Here is a 23,264-nt window from a genome sequence, read left to right as displayed (position 1 = left end):
GAGCAACGCAAGGAGAGAAGCTAGGGATGGGAAGGCAGATTTCCTTATTTTTATAAATGGAAGAATCGGAGGGAGGTTTATTTCAAGCCTGTAGTTGCTGAGTGCTAATAGAGGTGTCAATGCAGGAAGTTTTTTTCTAATGACATGGGGAAATGAGGAGAATTTTTCATTCATCTCCTGCTTAGCACATACAGATGTATTCATAATTATCCCTTGCCTGAGGGCAGCAGGGACAGGTGGGTTCCAAAAGGGCCTGTACGCCTGCCAGATAGCAGAGCCTGAAAGAATGATATGTAGACAATCGGAATGCCATTTAGTGAGCAAAGCACAATAAAACTCCGGAGCTCTCTTCCTGTCTCCGAAACCCATAAATTATGAAAATCGCACCTGCCTCGGGCCACGTAGATATTGTTTTATTAAAGTGGGAGAATAAGAAACTACTGGGGGGGGGGGAGAGAAAGTGGGAAAGAGGGGGCAAAGCGGCCTAGGGCTTCTCCTCCGGCCCCTGTCAAAAAATTGTTGGCTTATATTAATCCCATTTGTCATGACTGTACATTTCAAACTTCTTTCAAGATGAGTTTGGTGTGAGAGCACGTCCTACGGTTTTGATATGGTAACGTGGAGGTGGGAGCGTTAGGGAGAAAGCTGAAAAGCTGGGAAGGCTGCAGAGGTGGGTGGGAATCACCTCAGAATATACCCAGACAGTCCAGATGTTTGAGATTTTTGGGTGCCCTGCTTGGTTCCTTCACTACAAGAGAGCATCAGTTGTTCCTGCAAATAAGCCTGAATTTAATGGATGCCTCTAGCGTTATTAGCATTTCTCGTTTAAGATGGTCAGTTATAGCATAGCACTGGATGCGGTGGTGTGGAATGCTTTGGTTCCAAGCAGCATTCAGCTGCAAGGCTTGGTGGTTCGCCTTTCTGCTTAACTGGCCTGAGTGGGTTGCTTGCTGTGTGAGGCTAAAATGCAGTTCAGAGCTCTCTGAGAAACAGAAGGACACCTTTGCAACATATAAATAACAGTATGGTCCATTTGTGGAGGACAAAATGTGTGGATTTGCTCTCTCTTGTTGACAAGAAATGGAATTCTGTGATTCTTGTTTGTTATTTTGCTCTCTGCAACATTACAAATAGATGTAGAGGAACAGCCATTTAGGGGCTTATTTTAAAAGAAGTGATTTTTAAAATACTGTAGCATAAGTGTAATGGATAGATTGTTGGACTAGGACCTGGGAGACCAGGGTTCAAATCCCCACTTGGCTATGAAGCTCACTGGGCGACCTCGGTCCAATCACCATCTCTCAGCCAAACCTACCTCACAGTGTTATTGTGAGGCTAAAATGGGAAGAGGGAGAAACATGTATACCACCATGAGCTTCTTAGATGAATAGTGGGCTATAAATGTAATAATAAAAAAGAATTAAAAAGTATAGCATCTTTTTCTTCCAGAGTTTGAGGTGTTTTTGTTTTCAAACAGCAAAGATAAACTCATAAGAGTATTTTCCAAAAGGTATTTTTCCTGCTGGCTTCTGTAATGTTTCTAATGATTTGTTCTTATGACCCCTTTCCTCCTGTTCTTTAGCTTCTGGCATTTTCTGTCTTACTATTTTCTCCGGAAAGGATGATGAGAATTAGATTCGGGTGAAAGGGTACCTGCCCCATGTGCATACTAGTTATTTTCTCCTCCACCCAATTTGATGTAACCCTGTTGTGCTTGCTTGGAACGTTCCTTTTTAAAGGTGTTGGAACTCTTTCGTTCACTTTAGAGGGATGCAAATGGATCCCAAGGTGATTTCCCAGAAGCTTCTCTCAACATCCAGTAAGGCAGAAGAAACTTGGGCAGGTTTAAATGGAAGAGGATATCCTGCTACTCAGTTGATTGGAGAGATGCTGAGACCTATTTTAAAAACCTGATTGGAAATGTTTTACTCACAAAACATCCTGACCACTATCTTCAGGGATCAGTGGATGCGGCAGCTGAGCAGTTACATCAGTTTCTGAGGAAGCCGTTCACAAATATTTAATGCTCTCAAATGGGAAGGTTGTACTAGATTCAGTTTAAATCTTCCATATTCTTTAGTATTTTGGTGGTGTGTGTAGTAGGGGCAGCATGCAAGAGTAATGTGTCCTGTCTATTAAAACAAGGCTTCATGGGACTATTTACAATTTTATTTACCAGGTGAAATGGTGGTAGCCATTTTTAAAATAAAAAAGGTGGAGTTTGGAAATTGGTGTCTCAACACAACCATAACAGAGAACACGGTCATTCATTTAATTGATTCAGAAAATGAGAGATATTTCAGAAGGGTTTCTCTTCCTCTCTCCCCACATTCTCAATTATTATTACCTTAAAAAACTTTTTTTGACATGTATTAGAGGGCATAACGAAAGAGTTTTGGAAACATTGTTTAGATTACATATATGGGCACATGTACTTTGGGTAAAAAAGCACAGAAGTGATGGTAGGCCAAGTCCTCTTACAGGGGAATAATACAGACATCATAGTGTTTATTACCAATGCTAATAAACTTGTGAAGTGGCTGATTTTGTTGAAAAGCACTGGCCACAGTACTAAAATTGCAACAGCAGTACAATTACTTTTGCAAAGGAAACAAACACATTGCATGGGCCCAAGCAGTTTTTGAAAAAAGCGTTCTAACCAAATACATGATAGAGTTCAACTTACCAGTCATTGATCTACTGTAAGCATCCTCTTCTGATGCAATCTATGTGCTTACCTACTCCTTTTTGGATTATGGGCTGGATTCAGTTCAGTTGTTCCACTAGCAAAAGCCAGCACGATGAGTCCCTCTAGCCCAATGGGGCTTTCCCCATTCTCCCCTTGCTGCCTGCCCCCCCCCAAATCTGCTTGGAAGTATCAGGGGAAAAACCCCAGAACAGCACAAGGGGTGGGGAGAAATAGTTTCATCTGTCAAGCAGATATGCTTGTGCTGATGTAACAATCTCTTTCATATGATGCTGAATTCTAGCCATCATCATTTATCTATGTGAACATATACAAAGATAGTATGGCTTGTCTGGTAGGGAATATTGAACTGAAATGTTAAAGACTACCATGTAATTTAATGGGACATTAATAGGGCCTTTCTTGACCTATGCCAGGGGTCAGCAACCTTTTTCAGACGTGGGCCACCGTCCCTCAAACCATGTGGTGGGCCGGACTATATTTTGAATAAAATAAATGAATTCCTATGCCCCACAAATAACCCAGAGATGCATTTTAAATAAAAGCACACATTCTACTCATGTAAAAACACCCTGATTCCCAAACCATCCATGGGCCGGACTGAGAAGGCGATTGGGCCACATCTGGCCCCCAGGTCTTAGGTTGCCTACCCCTGACCTATGCCATACACCTGGCTCAAAATAGCCGCTATGAGTCTTTATTGAGTCTTGTGCTCTCCTCACCCCAAACCTCAGCCATTTCTTGTCCATTTCTTGTGCTATTTTGTCGTTCGCCTCAGATAACCAGCTCCACAGTGGTTGTATTCCAACTGAGATTGCTCAGATAGGTGGGTGATGTCAGAGCACACACTTTGGGCTATGCCTTGTTGGGAATTCAAATCGGCGAGTACCCTTCGACGTGCTGCTTCTTAGTTTCAAAACCAAGTTAGTTTATAAACAAAGAAGTGTTCTATGACATTAGGAATTCTGGCCATAAGTCTCCAGGGAATATCTCTTGCCACCCATGGCCCAGTATGTGCCATTTCACCACTGAGAGTCAAAAAATATTTCAAGAAAGAAGTCACAGGACCTTTGTATATTTAACAATATATATTTTATATATAATTTCTAGATCAGTACATTCAGTTTAACTTGTTTTTTCTTCACAAACAGAAGAACTCTTACAATAGTAGACTTCTAAAATAAATACTATTAAAATAGAGCTTCAAAATAAATATTCTATACAAAGGAAAACGTTTGTGGCAATATTTTTTTTTTCAGTTGATGGAAGAAGTAAAGAAGAACCTTGACTGTTTTCTGCAAAACTGAACAAAAATAAACCTAAACATGCACAGTGCTGCAAGACAGACATTTACTAGGGTCAGAAGAGGAAATAGATATTTTACTTTGCTAAAGCAATGAGAAAGAGTTTTCATGAAGGCAAAACAACAACAAGATCAACAACGCTTGAGTGATGGGGTCATCCCCAGGATCCAGCCTGACCTGCTGGGACAATTAAAAAGAAAGATGGTTCATTTTCTGATAAGTTTTGACCCTTGGGGGGGTGCAGCCAGTGCAGCATTCACTCAGTTTCAAATGTATGCAGCCATATTATCCAACCTTTTGAATACTTAGTGTTTTGAACCTGGAGGCAATGTCAAAAGGTAGGGGTGTGTGTGTGTGTGTGTGTGTGTGTGTGTGTACCTTAAAAGTGGAAGATGGCCTTTAAAAAAAGGAAAAGGAAAAGTGTGTTGGCTTAAGAGGGAGGGATCCTTTGCTACCACAGCAGCCAAGTCCATCTAAAAGGAACAGTGTAATGTTGTCCAGGCTTTTGGGCTGGTCTAATCCGGAAACCTTTCAATGCTCAGTATGAAACTTGTCAACTTTGTTGCTAGGCCTCGAGGAAAGAGCCGGAGAAACATGCTGACTGACTGCTACACCAGAGGGGGGGGGCCTGGACAATACAAGGAGCTTCATTCTGCTACATTTGTGTAGGCTTTCCTTTCACAGCCTTTGAGAGCACATTGATCCACTTACATCAGATTGGCCTTGACAGGTTTAAAATGGGGGGGGGGGTTAGCCCATGTAGAAATTTCAGTGGTTTAGAGCTATGTACAGTAAAAATTAAAGGCCTGGTTTCATTTTTTAAAAAACAACAACAACACAACAACATTGTATAAGAAATATAGAAATGTTCCGGGTGGGTATGTACATATATAAATTGGCAAAGTGCTGATCCACCAGTTTGCTTACTTGCTAGGGACAGCCAAGCCAGCTAGAATCTGTAGTTGCCTGATCAGGGCTGTCCCACATTAACAGGAGCATAAGATACAATAAAGCATATAATTAACCGAGAGTGTTGTGTATGAGGCTGGATGCCCAGCTTGCTTATACTCTGTGAGCCTGGTTTACCATCCCTTGAAAAGCTACGACGATTTATACATTCAACAGTATTTTGGCTAAGTTTCTCTTTCTTTCCCCCCACTCCCCCATTGCATGGTTCCCTCAAGTTTGTGCAAGAATATATATGTACAACATACTGTGCGCAACCCAACAGGAACTTATGAAACGCTCTCCATTGAAATGGATGGGAGTGGCACCAAAGCCATTCTTGATGCCTCTCCCATTCACTTCTATGGGCAGATGCTCCCAGTGGATGTGCCCAGTGTGTTCTTGGCAAGGCTAAACTATACAAATCAGTATCTTGACAACGTATGTGTAGCATCCCTTTTTCTGTGAAACACTATATACATAGCCAGCATATTATAAATATAAAAAGGAAGATTAAAAATATTTCCCAATCAATAAATATATACAGTTCTCAAAAAATGAAGTCAAGCCCCCATGAGTAAAAGCAAAATGGGGGGGGGGGGGACGATGGTTTGCTACTGTCAGTATAGTATGTGTTTCATTTCAAATGAGAAATCTGATTTGCTTGGAGAATGACAGTGTGGTTTTGCCTACTGCTTGCCTAATTAAAACAAGACAGTTTTCACACAATCACTCCAGTACAGGAATTCCAAGTTGAAAAATAAAACCAGCAGAGACATAAGTTCAGCTTTTTGCATGCAACAAATACCCACTCAGTTTGATTTATTATATTGGTGAACTGTTTTCTGTTTAGCACCTTGTGGTTGTTGATAGAATGGGATCAATCCACTTTAAGGGAATGGAACACTGGTCTTGAATAGAGGTGCTTCTGTTCTCTTCCCAACAGGAATTTAACAGTCCCTCGTGCAATAACCCTAACCTTGAGTGTATAGATGAGGCGGAAAACTGTTGGCTACTGAAAATCATGGGAAGTTTGTAACAAATATTCACCTCTAAGCTTCCATGTGCTCCTCTAAAAGGACTTAATGCTAAAATAGACTTGTTCTTTTCCTTTTTAAAAGAAATCCCTCTGTATTTACTAAGATAATGTTATTTTACAGGAGACAAAAATTGAGCAGCAGCAATAAAAGTGAGAATTTAAATACTGAGCAAATGTTATTTGGCCAAAACCAAATCCACCTTTCATGTGAGCTTGGGGTTGCACTGATACACTGTGTGTGTTTGTTTGTGTGTGTGTGTGTGTGTGAACCCATCCCACATATATGCAAATGAATTGTGCTCAGTTTGCATTGGCCCTGTGAGTGCAAGGTGGAAGAAGGGTAATGTAGGGATAAGGTGATTGCTTAGCTTAGCTTTCACCAACCTGGTTCCCTCCACATGTTGTTGGACCACAACACCCATCAATCCCAGTCAACATCTGGAGGGCACCAGGTTGCCAAAGGCTGGTTTAGGCTCATATGCTGTAAGTACTTATGTGTAGCTCAATTAAGCTGAACATAGTTTATTTCAAGGAGAAGAGGGCTGCCACAATTTGACATTGAAGGGTTTATGATATTGGTGCCTTCAAAGCTTTTCTTTTTCTTTTTTGCCTTAGCAAGACCTCATTGTGTGATACCCTGAATGTGCCGTTTGATTGGGCAAAGCAATTTATTGGTGTTAAATGTGTGCTCAGAACCAAATGCATCTGAAACACGTGGCTGAAAAGGGGCCTCATCTCTCCAGCACTCCTGTTACTGGAAGCTTTGCTCAGAGAACAGCATTTTAGCTGCCAGGGCTGCCAGCGCACTTTAAGAATCAAAACCTCAAAGAGTAGCCTTACTGAAGGCAGTGGATTATCTCCATATCAGTGATTGCAGGTCAGAGATCTTCCTGTTGCTGACAAAATCATTCAGGTGGGGGGGGGGGCACACACACCAATAGCATCCAACTGATGTTAAATGAGGGACAGATCATGTCCCTAGGCAAGATGCATTCTTTGTATACACTCAATGAAGCCAAGGAAAAAGAGAGAGAGCAACAAAGAAAAAAATGGCCTTAAGAGGAGGAAACTGGTGGGGTTGCCCACTTTTCCATCTGTGCTTCAACTGTAGCTTGATATGCATCAATCAGCTAAGGGCAATACCCTCTCCATGCTCTAAAAAAGTAGCATTTGCTGATTTCTGCCTATCAAGTTCTATCATTTTGACCCATGGAGGCTGACTGAAAAAGACTTAGGGAATGGATAGAAGGATCTTTTTCAATAACTGCCTTAAAGGGGGGGGGGGAATATTGAGGGGTTGGGCAGGGTCCCTACTAAAGTGTTGAGAACATTAACTCTCGATTGCCAATGGTCTGCAGGTAATAAATAAAAGGTTGGAGTAGTGTGGGGGAGGGGGCTGAAATGGATATCACCTTCTAGGAATAAGAACCCTGTTTCAGCTGTTGATGTACCTGCCAATCCCATCTGTTAATTATTCTTGCGGTATGTAGACTTAGCAAGCAGCCAAGACTAAGAAATGAACAGAAGCAGTCTTCAGATTGCCCTATCTAGTAGATTTCTGCCTTTGCTCTGCAAAAAAATATTCAGAAAGATCCTTCAGATCCCTACTGCATAATAAGTACAGATCACCACTTCCACAACCCCCTGAATAATCCCAAAGTGCTTCAGTTCCTGGAAAGAGACATTTCCCTTCGTTTGTTGAAAGCAAAAGGCTGACACGTTACACTCGCAACGCAGGTTATGAAACTCCCTTTCCTGTTGTTTTTCGGCACTTCTCACCCCCACCCGCCCCTCCTCCTCACTCCAGAGATCAAAATGGCTTCCCTGGCCTGCTGCCAACTTTCCCTTCAGGTGATGCTTTGCAAATCACACTGTTTGTGTTTTTGCACCGGCATCCAGGCCGACTCACTTGGTCGTAGCATCGCTGCGACAGCTTCACGCAGCCGGTGGCCGGCAGGTAGCACAGCAAGCAAGGCAGGACCAGAGAGAGGGCGCTCATGAAAGACCAGCGAGCGCAGCAGTTCGAATGCGAGCAGGAGCAGGGGTGGTCTGCGCAAGAGCCCTCGTCGTCCTCGTTGGTACAGTGGTAGAAGACGCCCTTCACCAGACACATGCAGGTGGAGTAGTTGACCAGGTTCTGAGCCGAGCACAGGCACTCCTGGTTGCACACCCAGCAGGAGGGCAAAGTCCTGGGCAGGGCGCATTCCTTGCATTTGCATTTCCCACAGGCTTCGCACAGCAAAAAGTGCTTGTCCATCTCCTGAGAAGCAGGTCCCTTCAGGTCCAAGGGCTTGCAATTAATCGCCTTCGGCTGTATCCGGACAGCCCTCGGGGAGGACTGGTCTGCTACCGGGGCTGGAACCATGTGATCCAAGAGCCTCTGATCCGAAGATGTGCTGCTGCTACTGCTGATGGAACTGGGCCGCCCGCTGAAAGAGATCCACGGATGGGTGATGTCCTGCTCACATCGCGGGGGGTGGGCGGGCTCGTGGTGGCCCCGGGGATGTTTCTGAGCAGCCAGCTGGGCCAGGGTGGGGTTGTCTATGTAGTCGTTCTCCAGGTGCGTGGTCTTCATTTGGTCAATCGGCAGGATTGTCAGAGGATGCTGCAGCCTGCCATAGGGGATGCGGCTGTCCAGGAGAGGCTGGACCACCACGGTGGAATTGGGAACCCCAGTAATGCTGTGAGGCGTCCGAGGCTCCATTGCTCAGGCTGTCCTTCAGCACCGAGAAACGCGGCTTTTAAGTGTCCTGAAAGAGATTGAGGGAAAGGGAGAAAGGAAGGAAGGGGGGGGGGGGAGAGTTCAGACATTAGCTGTTGCTGTCACAGTTCCAACGAAGCCTAATTGCTTCAGCTGTTCCCATGCCAGCACTGGTCAAAGAACCAGTTGCAGTGTAACTCTTTGTAGTGCCATCCCTGTGGAAGCGATGGTAACATAGACCATGTTATGTGTATTGTGGTGGCACTCCAAGCGATGCTTGCCACCACAAAGGGCAAGGCCAGGCCTTCCGCTAGAGGGCCCTGCTGCGACTGCCACCACCACCTGCCCTGCAAGGCTTTCTTCCTCCATCACTTCCTCCCGTTTTTCAAGAAGGGCCGTGGAGGTCCTTCCTCAGAGCGAGGCATTCTGGGAGGGATGGCTGTGAGAGCTCAAGTGACACTCCTAGGCTTTGCTGCCGTGGCGAAAAATGGAATGTTACTGAACTTCTATGCCTATTGTTGCAAGCATTTCATGTAAACCATTTTGTGAGGGCCACCTGAAAAACTACAGAAATATCTTAAATAAGTGAATACACCTGCTTTTAGATATGTACTACTTATCTTTGTGAAGTCTCCCTCCCCCCCCCCCGCTCAAATCACTCATGCACACAAACACACCAAGGCAACCAATCCAGCAAAAAGCCTAGTGACTGTCCATAAAGAGACCACATGTTCATTCCGAACACTGTTCAGTCTTGCCCATTGCTGGAACTGGGTTTATAAACACTAGCTTTAAAAAACACAGCATTATCTACCCACTTTCCCCCACTTCAGGGATTGAACTGCCTAACTAGTCATGGAGAAAGAGGAACACTCAGACCTGTTGGGGTGTCTTTGCACATGCCTAGAATTAGATGGTGTCATACTCTTTCCGTTCTTTACCTGGAGAACCAAATAGTTTCAGACCAACAAATTAAAAGCAGATATTTAAAATATGCACCCATACAAAACGGGGGGATGACGACCTTTAATTTGTGAACTATGAAATAAAACTATTCCCTAAAAGCCTGGTCAGGCTTTGCCATCTTATCATGAAATACACTCATCCTGAACATTAGGGTTAGAAAGGTTGGTTATTAATCCACTCAGGAAAGAAAACTAAGAACACACACACCACCCTAATGCTTACAGCAGCAGTTTTCAACATTTCTTCTGATATGTGGAAATCACATATGAACTCTCACCCCAAATATTCACTTAAGTATAACAAATGATCAGAAGCAATAAGCAATTTTGCAACTCGTTTTTACTTCGGCTCTGGCCCATTTGCTCTTAAGAGTCAGAACGGTGCACAGATTTGGAGCAATTATATAACAGGTACTTACATTCCTCAAGCATCCATTACTTTCAGATCGGTAAATTCTTGACTAGGACACAGCTGCATCTTCACGCAATATTGTCCCTCCTTTCCTCCAACACATATTGGAAACTTCCACTTCCATTATAGATTATCCACAATTTACTGCTATGTCCAAACCCTAAACTGAGATTAGCTTTAACTATGCTTTGTTGAAGCAAGTTAGCTTCATAAACAATGGTTTGAAGTTGGCTTGTTTCAACAAGGCATAGCTGAGATTGCATGAAGCCTGAAAGCTAAAGTATGGTAAATCTAAAATAAGAGCAAAAGCTTCTGGTCTCCTACTTGTGACTGTGCTGAAGCAGGGAGTGGTGCATATAAGGGAGTGCAGGTTTTGTAAGCTGTGATTTAGCATTAAGTTTTTGAACTGCCAACGCTTTCTGCATTTTCACCTTTCTCTTCCCAGTAATAACATAACCAGAATACAAATGTCTTAAAAGCAGATTTCTTAGTTTCAGTTTCTAAAATCATTATTACTAGTCCCCGACGTAGGGCTAGAAAAGTAACAGAAGGCAAAAACTAACTTCAGAGAGGATGGATGAAAACAAAGTTTAGTGACCTAACTGAAAATTGGAGTAGAGGGCATAAAATCCTTTCAAATATTCAGACTATTTTTCATCCAAACACCAAGCAGCATAGTATTTGGTTTAAATGCTGTTTACTAGCTGACCCATCTATTGCTAGTCTCTAATTTCATTGGAAGAGTGCAATTTATACTGGAGCCCATCCAGAGATTCAACTGGAGTGCAGGACATGAAACCACAGGAAGCAACTAAACTTAAATCAAAGAGCGGAAATGGCTTGGTTCAAATTTAGAGAGTACACATTGTTTTCTGGTGGAGCTGTCACTTCCTCAGTGTGACCTTTATATCATTTATTAATTATATTTTTAAAAGAACAATTTAAAGAAGCAGCCGACCAAAACCATTCCTAGTTAAGGGTGAGAGGAGAGACTGTTGAAATCTGTAGAAGGACTGAGAGAGAGACAATTAGAGGAGGAAAACTAGAGCTTCAGAAACCCAGAGAAAAATGTGAGGACTGGCACAGTACGCCTCATCATAAGTAACGCACAGAGAAAAAAATAACTCAAAAGACCAAATATAGACACAGAGACACAGCACATTTAGAGTAACAGTGAAATCCTATACGCAATCTACTCAGAAATAAATCCCATGGGGTTCAATGGGCCTCACATGCATCTAGGGTTGCAGCCCTATGCTTTTAAAATCTCATTTATTTTAGATAGGAAAGCATGTGCTTAAACACTCTTCCCCATGAAATCAGTGGGACTTGCAGTGCTTTACTTTGGCTAGATTTTGGCTCACAGTCCATAGAGTTAAACCAGGGGTCAGTAACCTTTTTTAGCCATGGGCCGTTGCACTGTCCCTCAGACCTTGTGGGGGAGCAGACTATATTTTTGGGGGGGCGGAATGAACAAATTCCTATGCCCCACAAATAACCCAGAGATGCATTTTAAATAAAAGGACACATTCTACTTATGTAAAAACACGCTGATTGCTGGACTGTCCACAGGCCGGATTGAGAAGGCGATTGGGCCCCCGGGCCTTCGGTTGCCTATCTCTGTTAAACAATAAACTTTAAAAAACAGAGCTCATCTTTTTTTTGGCTTGTGGAGTCAGCCTTCCTCCTTTGCCCCCTTCTCCATTTCAAAATGCATTGGAGCAGATGTGCTTTTCAGCAATTATAATGCTGATCGCAATTGTCTACCTCGCCCCTTCTTCCAAAATCTTCAGGCTTTCCAGCTATTTTGTTTTTAAATTATAGTAGGATTAATTTATTTAAACATTTATTTGGCCCTTTTTATTTTATAAAAGAAGAAAGTACATTTTAAAGAGCTACCCAAAACAAGGCCCCACGGTTGGTGGGTTTGTGATGCTGAAAGCACTGGCCAATCAGTGCTGAGCATAATAGGTTTCTACCACAAACTGGCAGAACCAGTTTCTCCTGAGTTTGGTCCTGGATAGGGAATTTTATGCCTCTCGACAGAATGGTGGTCATGCTGTTGCAGTAGCAGCAATAAGCACAGATGACATTCTTAGCTAATCATCAACAAGTACAACTGCTACAAATTTAGGGGCCCTCCAGACTGGTGATTGTGATTCCTCCACACATTTTTGCTATCTGGAGGGGCTACAGTGCAACAAATGTGGAGCAAAAATAAGCCAGAACCTTTGCTGTATAAAGAGTTACGGGATTTCAGCAGGATGCTACAGGGTACACACTGACTGGAGCCACACCGTGGGACCACCCTGACACTTTTGAAGGTGCATCAGGAGCACAAATCCTCATGAATGTGCAATTAAAAGGACATCTGGAGGAGTCCTTTGTGACATACCAGTGTGAATATGAGAAAAAACCCTAAGAATAAAATTTTTCGCTCTGTAAGACGCACCAGACCAGATGCACCTAGTTTTTGGAGGAGGAAAACAAGAAAAAAAAATTCTGAATCTCAGAAGCCAGAACAGCAAGAGGGATCGCTGCACAGTGAAAGCAGCAATCCCTCTTGCTGTTCTGGCTTCTGGGATCGCTGCGCAGCCTGCATTCGCTCCACAAGACGCACACACATTTCTCCTTACTTTTTAGGAGGGAAAAAATGAGTCTTATAGAGCAAAAAATATGGTAAGTTTCATAAGCTTCTGTGAGGAACAATAATCCTGCACGACAGACAGTGACTTGGTGGAGTCTTCTAGACTGCAGGGTTCCTCAACTCTGAGATTGGGCCAGAGCAGAGGTTTAAAATGAAACTGAGCTGAGGAACCTCCATCCATGGCCAGGACATATTGTACTTTAATTTTCTGGGTTAGTTCTCACTATACTGGAGGCTTGGTAACAGCACGTGCTGTGCAAGTCCAAGAACAAGAGAGACGTTATCTCTAGACTTTTGGTGGCATTGACCTTCATGCCAATGTCAGATTTTAAGAATATTTTGAGGAAAAGTCAAGCACCCGATATTATTATTATTATTATTATTATTATTACTATTATTATTATTTTCCTTTAAAAAACAACAACAACCACCCCATTTGTTGTCTATTAATCTTTTAAAGTTAGTAATTTTTGAAACCTGTAAAAAATATGCTAGATCTAAAAACATACACACACAACCAAAACCTTTCAATAAGCATGGATTCAGGGAAATTTGCATTTTCTTTTTGCTCAAAGGCCCAATGTCAGCATTATTTGCTGAAGGTTAGAATGTATTAGCCATAATAGAACTTAGGGAACTATGCTATGCAGCTTAGAAACATGATTTTTTTTCATTGAGGAGCTAGTTTTCAGCCTTGATTGTTGATGGTACAAATGCTGACAGAAATATATAAAAGGAGTGAGGTTAAGCAAGCCCACCAGTTCCCTTTATTTCGGTGTTGATGGAATCACCAGCCCAGATTTTAAAGGTTGAGCGTATAACCTCAACTGGGACAGAAAACATATATTTTATTTTATAGCTTTTGAAACAAAATGTATAGGTGAACTACAGATAGAGCTCTGGCTGACAAGATATTGAAATAGTTAGATCTGTTCACCACCACCTCAGCACACTGGGTTTTCAGAACAGTCATCTATAACTAAATTTCAAATATGCAGCAACTATGTGTCATTCTTCATTCTAGAATATATCACTTTAGAAGGCAAGTGGGAGAATATGTATTTGAATGTTTCCCACTAAAACCCTTTTCTGCTTCACTTGGAAAGCTCAGAGTGCATTTCTCCTTGCCTTCTTCCTGACTTGCTAGCTTTCTGCATGCAGAGATCTTGCCCTGCTTTTTTTAAAGCGCTGAATGCTCAGACATACAATTCTCCACCAGCACTCTGGAGAACTGAACTTCATGCTATTCTTGCACATTTGAAATGGCCCTGAACTAAGAAGCATTGCAGACCTATGCACAACGAAAAAAATAGCAAATTACTCCCTATGCAACAAATATACATCCATTTTGTTAAAATTAAGTCTTTCCATTTGCTCAGCAACTTTCAGCGTAGATCCTTGAAATTTGTCCACAAGGTGTGTCATTTCAACTCAAATTTTAAATGTAATGCATTGTTTTATGAGGCTGCATCTGAATTCCACTCAATTCTCCAAACTGACCTGAGTGGTTTTGGGGTGTCAGTCATGCGTTCTTTTCCCATTCAAGAACATTCTGCACCAGGCTAGCTTCAAGAGATGCAACTACATCAGATACTTTCAGGACATTGAGTGCAATGATCTAGTGTTAAGATGGGCACTAACAGTTCATGCCTGATGTGAGGAAACATCAAAGACAGAAAGGGATGCATAAGATAGAAGACATTACAGGTCCTCCTTTAAAGATAATAAAAAAGATAAATAAAATGTTCATGTAGGTGGAATAAGCTTTTTCAATATAAAGTACAAACTAGACATTTTCACCACCTGCATGTTTCAGCTCAGCTGGAAGCCCCCAGCTTTATTCAGGAATTCTAAATCCTGGCATACCGTAAACTGCATTATTGCTAGCTAAACATTTGTTTGCTGATCTGGTAAGTCAGAGGAAGCAGATTTAACATCGCTTGCAGGTTCTGAGTGTTTTAGGTCACCTTGCAAGGTCTGGCTCTGTATCTTGGGCTCTGTGTGTGATGCGGGAGACAAAACTGTGTCCCTGCTAGGCACATAGGTCTCCGACACTGAAAGGTATAGAGCACAAGTTGAGAACTAGTGAAATGTTTTAAAAGAGTTCTTCAACAGGGCCATACAGTGCAGTGGTAGATTAAAGGCTTTATAAAGATCTATTTGTATACACATCCCTTTAGACCACTGTTAAACCTAACTATGGTTTAAAGGTGAGTGTGCAGTATGAAGGTGCATGGGACTAAAATCACAAGCACTTCACTTCTCATCCGCTCCTGCAGCTGGCATATTTAGGGATGGCATAGCTATTGCAAGGGACCACATGGCCACCTATTTTTAAATCACTAGCACTTGGATTCCGTGATTCAAACTTGCTTTGGGGGTTGTCAATGGCTTGTTTGTCAGTGCAATGGGGCAAGAAAGGACAGAGTACACCAGGCACCATCTAAATCATTAGCACCAGACTTTGCCACGGCTATCTATACTTATTTTTTCACCTCATGATTTCAATCAAGCACATACTCAGCTTCAGCCTGAGCTCAGGTTCAACACTCGCCCCCTTTTGAAATGTGACCCAAGATTCTAGAAGTGTTTCAGACCACATCTGTCTGCCCTTAAGTATTCCAGTGTAAGTCTCACTGATTTAAAATGAAACTTGATTGAAAATGGAATCCTAGTACACCTAGTAGAAAGAGAAAGGATCCTGTCCCTAAGAAATGAAATCAGTACAAGTAGCACTATAAACAGGAGCCCAGAAATGATTCTGTTACTTTAACTGTTTTTTGGTTTTGGTTTTAACTGTTTTAATGGCCATGTTTTTTCCTTAAAAAATAAACTTTAAAGAACAGAATTAGACCAGTTACAACAAATAAAGAACAAAAACAAAATGCCTTGTGAGAATATATCCACTATGACTGGCATGCTTTTTAATTACTTGTTTTGTTGTATAACTTAATTAAGGATGTTTTAGTGACCCGGTAGAATTATTGTTGTGTATTTTAATTATATATTGATTTCATAGTTGTAAACTGCTTAGTTATAAAGTCGTACCTTGGTTTTCAAATGGCTTAGTTCATGAACAACTTGGAACTCGAATGTCGCAAACCCGGAAGTAGGTGTTCCGGTTTGCAAACTTTGCCTTGGAAGCTGAACGTCCGGCATGACTTCCGTGACTTCTGATTGGCTGCAGGACACTCCTGCAGCCAGTTGGAAGCCACGCCTTTGTTTCTGAAGGTTTTGGAAGTTGAAGGGACTTCTGGAACGTATTCTGTTCGAAAACCAAGGTACGACTGTATAAGTGGAAAATACATTTAATAATACATGTAGTTGCTATTTTTTGAACAGAGCTGCCTGTTTGGATTTCCTCCCGCAAAACATGTAGCACTTGGAAGATCACTTCAAGTAATCTCTTAACTGTTTAAAATCCTTGCTTTCCCATTTTACCCACATTTTCTTGCTGAAAAATGTGATTTGATGGTCTGAAGATTTACTGTGTCATAGGAAGGAAACAAAGCAGGATCTTTTACTATATTAGGTTTGTCAGTCGCAAATGACCTAAATCCTCTCCAAATTGCACCAAAGCCAATAATATATTCTCTGAAGAAAGAGGGAGGGGGAAGATTAGTTGTTTGTATTTTTCCTGTGTTCTATACATCCAATAAAATCCTTGGTTCAGGGGGAGCCAACAATATATTCTGATTCAAACACGTAACTCTTCATTAGCCTATAAGGCGCGGCAGGGTGGGGTGGGGTGAGAGGATAGAATCCATAGTCCTTTTCATTATTTACTCTATACTTCCTTTAGAAAGACTTACATGAGGTATCTCCCCCACCCCCATACAGTCAGGGGTCTAGTTCACACCTCCTTAGCTTCAAGAATGCTACAGTATTTGGTGCTCCCAGGCCTATGAATACAGGGTGCAATAAGAACAGAAGGATAGTGGGTTCCACCACTACTGACATTGTCAGGCTCCTCCCTCAATTGTCACTTAGCAGCAGCCATCTGGTCAGGCTACAGGGATGCCAGCGTTGCACCAGCTCACCTGATAAACCAGCAAATTTCAGCACCTCCTCTCCTTGAGCTCTTTCTGTTCCAGCAGGTCATTTCAAAAACTTCACAAAGAAGGACTAGTCCCTAAGTCTGTTTTTTCCTCCCTCCGATCCCCTTTTCCTTTTGTGACATGCCATTTAAATTGTAAGTCTGTCTTCTTATTGATATTCCATAAGCCGCTATGGGTGAGGTTGGGGGGGGGTGCTTTAAATTTTAAAAAGTTTAAAACTACAAATGGAACATTAGCCAAGCGTCAACGTAGCACTAGGACACGGGAGACCTGGGTTCAGATAAGCACTCAGCCATGAATCTCACTGAGTGACCTTGGGCTAGTTGTTACTTCTCAGCTGAATCTACTCCACAAGGCTGTTGTGAGGATAAAATGGGAGAGACTGTGTCGATGCCTTGAGTTCCCTGAAAGAGAGCTAGGAATAAATAAAGAAGCCTCTGCAGACAGCCAGACCTCAAAAGGGGGGAAAGGGGAGGGGGGCTGACAATAGTAAAGTTACAAAGATGGTGGAACCCACCAGGCACACTGCCCTGGAGTCTTGATTCGTTTCCGTGGGTCTTCTGCATATGTGTACTATTGAGACACACTGAGTGTGCAACAGTGGTAGCTAGTAGGCTATGCACTGCTTTGAGATGCCTACTGAAATAAAAGGGACTGTCGTCCTGAAATGCCCAAGGCTACGGATGGCTCTGTATGTATGGAAATCTGCCTCTATGCTTGGAGGCAGCAATTCTTCTGAAAACCAGTTGCTGGAGACTATCGGAGTGGCGCCTGCTCTTGTGCTCAGGCCCAGCTAGGTTTCCCATGAGCCACTGTGAGAACAGGATGCTACACTAGATGGGCCTATAATGGCCTGATCCAGCAGGGTTAATCTTACGTTATACTACACTAGATGATCCTTGGGATCCCTTCCAACTCTAGAGTTGTATAATTCTAAGTCATGGCAGAGAGCACCAAAGCCCAGAGATCACGAGGAAATTTGCCCACTCTTATGCCAGGGGAAGTACAAATGAGAACATCAGGCTGTGATAACATCTCAGACTGGATGGAGCACTCCATGGTCTGAGATGGATTTTTGAATTAAGAACCTTCCTCCAGGAACACATCAGTCCACCTACTCCTACTTCCGTTCAACAGCTCACCAAAATGGGACTCTGAACACCGTATAAACTGTTATGGGACTGCCCTGGATTTCTTCTTACCACCTTTTTTCTTCCAGGAAGGTCAAAGTACTGAAGTAAGGCTGCACTTCCTTGCACCCATACTTGGGGGTAAATACCATGCAACAGAATGGGATTCATTTCCAAGCAGATAGGAGAACCAATTGAATGGTGGGGGACATTAGATGTATAGTCTAAAATGAGTGTACATTCACATAGAAGATTGATTTCTTTGGAAACCAGCCCTTTGACCTCTTCCAGAAGCCCAGGAGCCATTATTGCATATTCATAATAAAAGGAGTGGACTGTCTAATTGTTGTTGTTGTTGTTGTTGTTAGTAGTAGTAGTAGTAGCAGTAGTATTATCTCCATTTATATCCCACCTCCAAGAAGCTCAAGATGGCATACCCCCACTCTGTTTAACCTTCACAACAACCCTGTGAGGTAGTTTATGCAGAGACAGTGAGTGACCCAATGTGAAGGACATTGCTGGGTGCAGATTTGAACCTGGGTCTTTCTAGCCCAGTGCTCTAAGCTGTACACCACACGGGCTCATCATCCTATCTACGCTTTTCCATCTTGGTCACCCCTTACAGCAAACTATAGCAAGAAGCTAGCATATTTCGCAGGATACTAGCCAAGAATTATATTTCGAAGAACACATGCAGGCATGATTCAGCTAAGGGCTTCCAAGTCCCATTGAGTGTGGTTGGATTCTGCCCTTGGAACAGAGTGCACTGTACCTATGAATGTAAAGCAATGTAAATCGTGGGAAGCTTGGAGAACTTGTAAGTTGTCCCCAAAAAAGAACAGGTCAAGAAAGAGCAGCAGAAGCCTTCTGAACGGAGCAAACATACAATAGCTGTGGAACTTTTAACTGCTCTTGCTGAATGCCCCAGAGAAGCCTGGCAGGAATCAAGAGGGAATAAGAAAGTATTCATTCCTCTTGAACAAAAGAACTTCTGGAAACGAGCAAGGCAACAGGGAAAGAATCTGAAGAGAAGCTCTTTGCTTTTCTGAGTAAATGCAGGGTGCAAATTGTTTGTGCGGTCATGAAAACAGAAGACAGCTTACCTGTCAAGAGGGGTCAAGCAATTGTCATGCTGCAGAGAAAAATCAAACTAGAAAGATGCTATGGCGAGTTCATTTTTTAAAAAACCCGCACACACAACCAAACAGGTGTCACTCCAATAAGCCACAATTCTTGATAGGGTCATGACTGTAGTCTCCCTTCTATGCCTGAGCAGGTAAACCTTCTGGAAGCAAAGCAGAAGGGCCCAGCTTGAAGGTCAGCTGGATTTCCAAGCACATCCCATCCCATTGCACAGCACTTTGTGTGGTCCTATGAGGAACAGTTGGAGAGCTGGATCTAGTTAGCCTGGGGAAAGAGAAGATTAAGGGGAGACATGATAGCCATTTCTATATCCCTGGAGGGCTGGCATGTGGAAGATGGAGGAGACTCTGCTAACCCAGATGGCAGTACTAGAATGGAAATGGTAATAGGAAGAGATTTTGGTGAAAGCTTAGGAGAAATGTCCTCTTGCCAAGAGCTGATTGCCTCGTGTAGTGGTGGACTCTCCTTTTCTGGAGGTTTTTAAGGAAGGTCAACTGTCAGAGCTGCTGTAGTTGCAGGCTGCACAGAGCAGGGGGTAAGGCTGGATGACCTTCAAGATCCCTCCCAACTCTGATGAGTTATACTGCTGCATGCAGTTATTGTTTTTCCAATTGCCAGGGGAATGCACCTTTAAGGAGGAGATGGCCCCTGCTGAATCGGACCAAAAAGTCTACCTGGAACTACACTGTGATGTGTTGTCTAGTGACGCTTATAGCTTTACTAGTTCCAACTGTGAGGACAGGAGCTTGAAAGCTGAAACACGACTATAAAAAGGGGAGAAAACTGAACCACACAGCAGGAAAACCCTAAAGGGCATCAGAAGGATTTCCCAGCTCACCTTCCACTGGAAGGAAGCAGCAGATTTTCAGGAACTGACCAGGCCAGCAGTAGGAAAGGAGCCACTGTTCACAAGACTCAAATTACATGTAAGCACTATAGGATAAGGGGAAGGGAGGTTGGGAGGAAAATAGAGCATCCACCTTCACAAAACGTCCCAGAATGTTAAAAAGACTATAAAGCTACATTAAAGCACTTTCTTGAAACGTATCAGCAGGTGTGCATTAAAAGATTTGCTTCCAACCCCACGTATTTTACCAGGTCTAAACAACACCCTACAGTAAAGCAAACTAGTATCAGATTTCTTCATCAACCATTTTTGCACTTTCCAAGCCCTGCTAAATCAAGGGAATGGAGTGGTCCTTGTGCCCAGCAGCCTTGGCTTCTTGCAGAGAAACTAAATAAGCAAGACCAGAAGGATGAGGTCCTTGAGAAAAGGCACCTGAGTGCTCAATGCAAGACATCAAATGGTTGCTGGCGATTGTGAAATCCTGAAGTGACTGAACAACTCTTTTGGAGAATCATGGCCAACTGTGCATTATTTCAGCTCAAACAGGACTAGACCTTTTTCTGGCAGGATATCCAAATCTCTGGGAACTCTCTTTTTTTTTTTTTTGGCCTCTAATATACACACCAAGCAATACCTGATTTCACATTGGCAAACATCTCTGAGGTTTCGTTTTGTTTAAACTTTTAATTATTGAGATGCCAAAGTACAGGAGACTGTGCTAAGTACACAATCCTAAGCACGCTTACCAGGCACATTGAACTCAGTGGTTCTTACTTCTGAGTAAGTGTGTTTGGGATCAAACCTCCAGCAGCCTTTTAAGGTTTCCACAACCTCCACACTCCCATCTGTCAAAAGCGAGAGGCAAATCTAACAAGAATGCAGGCCTGGTAAATGGTGCTCTCAATACCTCTAACGAATTTTATACTCAATTTGAGCCAGACTTGAGCAAAACTAGATATTGTAATGGGAGAAAAAAGGCTCCTTGCTGCCATTTTATGAAGCCCGATGCTAACAGGCTTCCGAAGATAACATCATCCTGCATAAACAGAGTTAGTCATTACTCAATAGAAACACTTTTGTTTTTTATGCTTTCAAAGATTAGCCACAGGTTTGTTTTTTTCTTCCAGGGAAGGAGACATTCCTTTTAAAAGGTGCTTTTATTTAACGTGGCAACATCAAACTAGGGCTCCTAGTATGAATGGGACACAGCAGGCTGTAGAAAGCAGCACATTTATCAAATGGAGACATCCTCAGAAGGGTTCCAAGAACTTGAGAACTGCCTCTCCCTCGCCAGACACCCATTTTTACCATTCATATACATATGTGTGTGTGAGAGAGAGTGTGTGTGTGTGCGTTTGGAAGACAAGTGGGTTGGTGAAAAGGAAGCCAGTGGTGGAGATCATGGCCATTCGGTCCACAAGCTGACACTACCTTTAAACACATCAAGGAAGCTATGTTAAATATTGAACATGCTGATTAAGGCTGAGGGGGAGAGGAAGGAGAGGCCACATCTCTGCAAACAGCTGGCTTTCCCTTGCGAATTATTTTCTCTGTCGAAATCCTTCGGAGATACTAAAAAGAGGCTTCCTAGCAAAATCACCTCAGAGCGGAAATCAGCTGAGCAAACCGTCCTTTATCCCCCCCCCCCCAACTCAGTTTAGCAAGAGGAGATTTTGACATTGACATTTCAGGCCCGATGGGAAGGTTGGGTTGCGGGCGCGTCAGGCTCTTCCTTGCAATGCATTGAATGCTCTCCTCACAAGGAAAAAAAAAAAATGAGGGTGGGGAGGGGGAGAAGAGAGGAGAAGAGATTGATTTCCTCCCCTCTCCTCCCTCCCTGTAGCATTCATCCCGGTGATGCCCTTCTGCACGCCCACTGACAAGCTCTACAATCTCCGGGCCGGCTCGCCCTCCTCGCTAGCAACTAGGGCTGCTGCCTTCGAGGTCCTGGGTGGCCAGAACCTGCGAGGGATTCTAGGCTCCTCTCGGTTTGCCAGGCGCTGTGACGCCACGGCTGCTTCCAGCACAAGCGCCAGCCTCGCCTATAGATCTGTACTACGCCATAGGTGGAGAAGGCCCTGAGCAAGAGAGCCAGGCGCTATTTTATTTCTTCATACTCCTTTTCTCCCCTCCACATGCACACACACAGTCCGGGTTCGCTGCGCACAAGTCCAGGAGAGAGCCCCTTGGCGCACCCAACCTGCGCAGTTTTATTCCAGATCTGACCCCCCGTTTCTCTCCAAGTTCAACATCACAAGATGGACAGAAAGGTGAAGTTAGGCTTTAATATAGCAAAAACAAATCGGTGGGGAGTGGGGTGGGAGGAAGAGAGGCGTAGTCGTCGTTGCAGGGCTGTTGCATGAAATAAAACGCGAGGGAGCAAAGGTCAGGCAGCCAGGAGCCGACACTCCAGCGGCTCGCCTTTCTAAAGTGCCCTATTATGGAGAGAGAGAGAGAGAGAGGAGGCTCCGGAGCCACTGCGCAGCCCGGCGAGGCAGAGGCGCAGGAGGAAGGAGGCGAAGAGCGCCTTCGGCAAGGCGCTCAGGGGCAGCTGCGTTTGTCAAGCCGGGGGCACGTGGGCTCCGCCAGCCCTTGCCCAGCGAAAGGTTCCCTCGCCACCACTCTGGCACACACGAGCAAGGGACAAACTCCCCTTCAACCGGGAAAGCGGGGGCGGCTAGAAGATTTTTATTTTTATTTAATAAAAAGAGAATTCTAAGACGGATCACAACGTCCACTCATACCTTATCTAAATGCCCAAATGCAGATGGAAACGGGAAGAGCAGGCGATGGCCAAGCCAAATTGTACAATCATCATCATCATCAGATCACAGATACAGTATCATTCATATACATATATATGAGATACTTGGCTTTATTTTTTAAAAAGAGAGAGAGAGAGATACGTGGGTCGGTTTTGGCTGAGCGACACACGCCTTCCTCGCAGAAGGTCAGGAAAAGTCAACCAGGAAAGGGAGCAAAATGTTTCCTCTACGGGGCATTATTATTTTCCCCCTCGTTCACCCTGTGCATTTAAATCCACAAAGATGAAATTCCTTACTTACTTGAAATAATCCAGCCAAGATCATCTCTCAACAGGCGAGTTAATCCTAAATCCGAGACAGTTCGCGAGCTGTGCGTGCAAGGGGGGCAGTTTGGCACGGAGCACCCCTGGCTTCTCCGGGAGCGACTTACAAGTGCTGCGCTGTCAGCAGCAGCAGCAGCAGCAGCAGCCGTCGCTTCCCCCTCCGCTTCGCCTCGCTATTGCAACAACTGCTGCCTGGGAAAATGGCTATTTTATGAATGGGAGGGAAAGGCCCTCGTCTGCGCATGCCCGTCCTCTCAATTCTATGAATGGGTGAGCAT

At 43.5% G+C, this 23,264-nt stretch overlaps 1 protein-coding gene across 1 annotated transcript; it reads right to left on the bottom strand.

Moving 5' to 3' along the window:
* Nucleotides 1–3,784: 3,784 nt before the first annotated feature.
* SPRY4 (sprouty RTK signaling antagonist 4) lies at nt 3,785–23,163 on the bottom strand. Its single transcript, XM_083728312.1, has 2 exons — nt 22,964–23,163; nt 3,785–8,745 (listed from the first exon to the last, which is right to left on the bottom strand). Exon 2 carries the CDS (start codon nt 8,697–8,699, stop codon nt 7,806–7,808), a length of 894 nt encoding a protein of 297 aa, XP_083584438.1. The 5' UTR covers nt 8,700–8,745; nt 22,964–23,163; the 3' UTR covers nt 3,785–7,805.
* Between the last annotated feature and the right edge of the window lie 101 nt (nt 23,164–23,264).

Source organism: Podarcis gaigeae (genome assembly GCF_964106915.1).
Source record: "Podarcis gaigeae genome assembly, chromosome: 2".
Lineage (NCBI taxonomy): Eukaryota > Metazoa > Chordata > Lepidosauria > Squamata > Lacertidae > Podarcis > Podarcis gaigeae.
This window is presented reverse-complemented; position numbering and strand designations above follow the sequence as displayed.

Excerpts from the sequence above, each read along its gene's own strand:
- SPRY4 (XM_083728312.1), bottom strand. The coding sequence starts at position 8,699 with ATGGAGCCTCGGACGCCTCACAGCATTACTGGGGTTCCCAATTCCACC.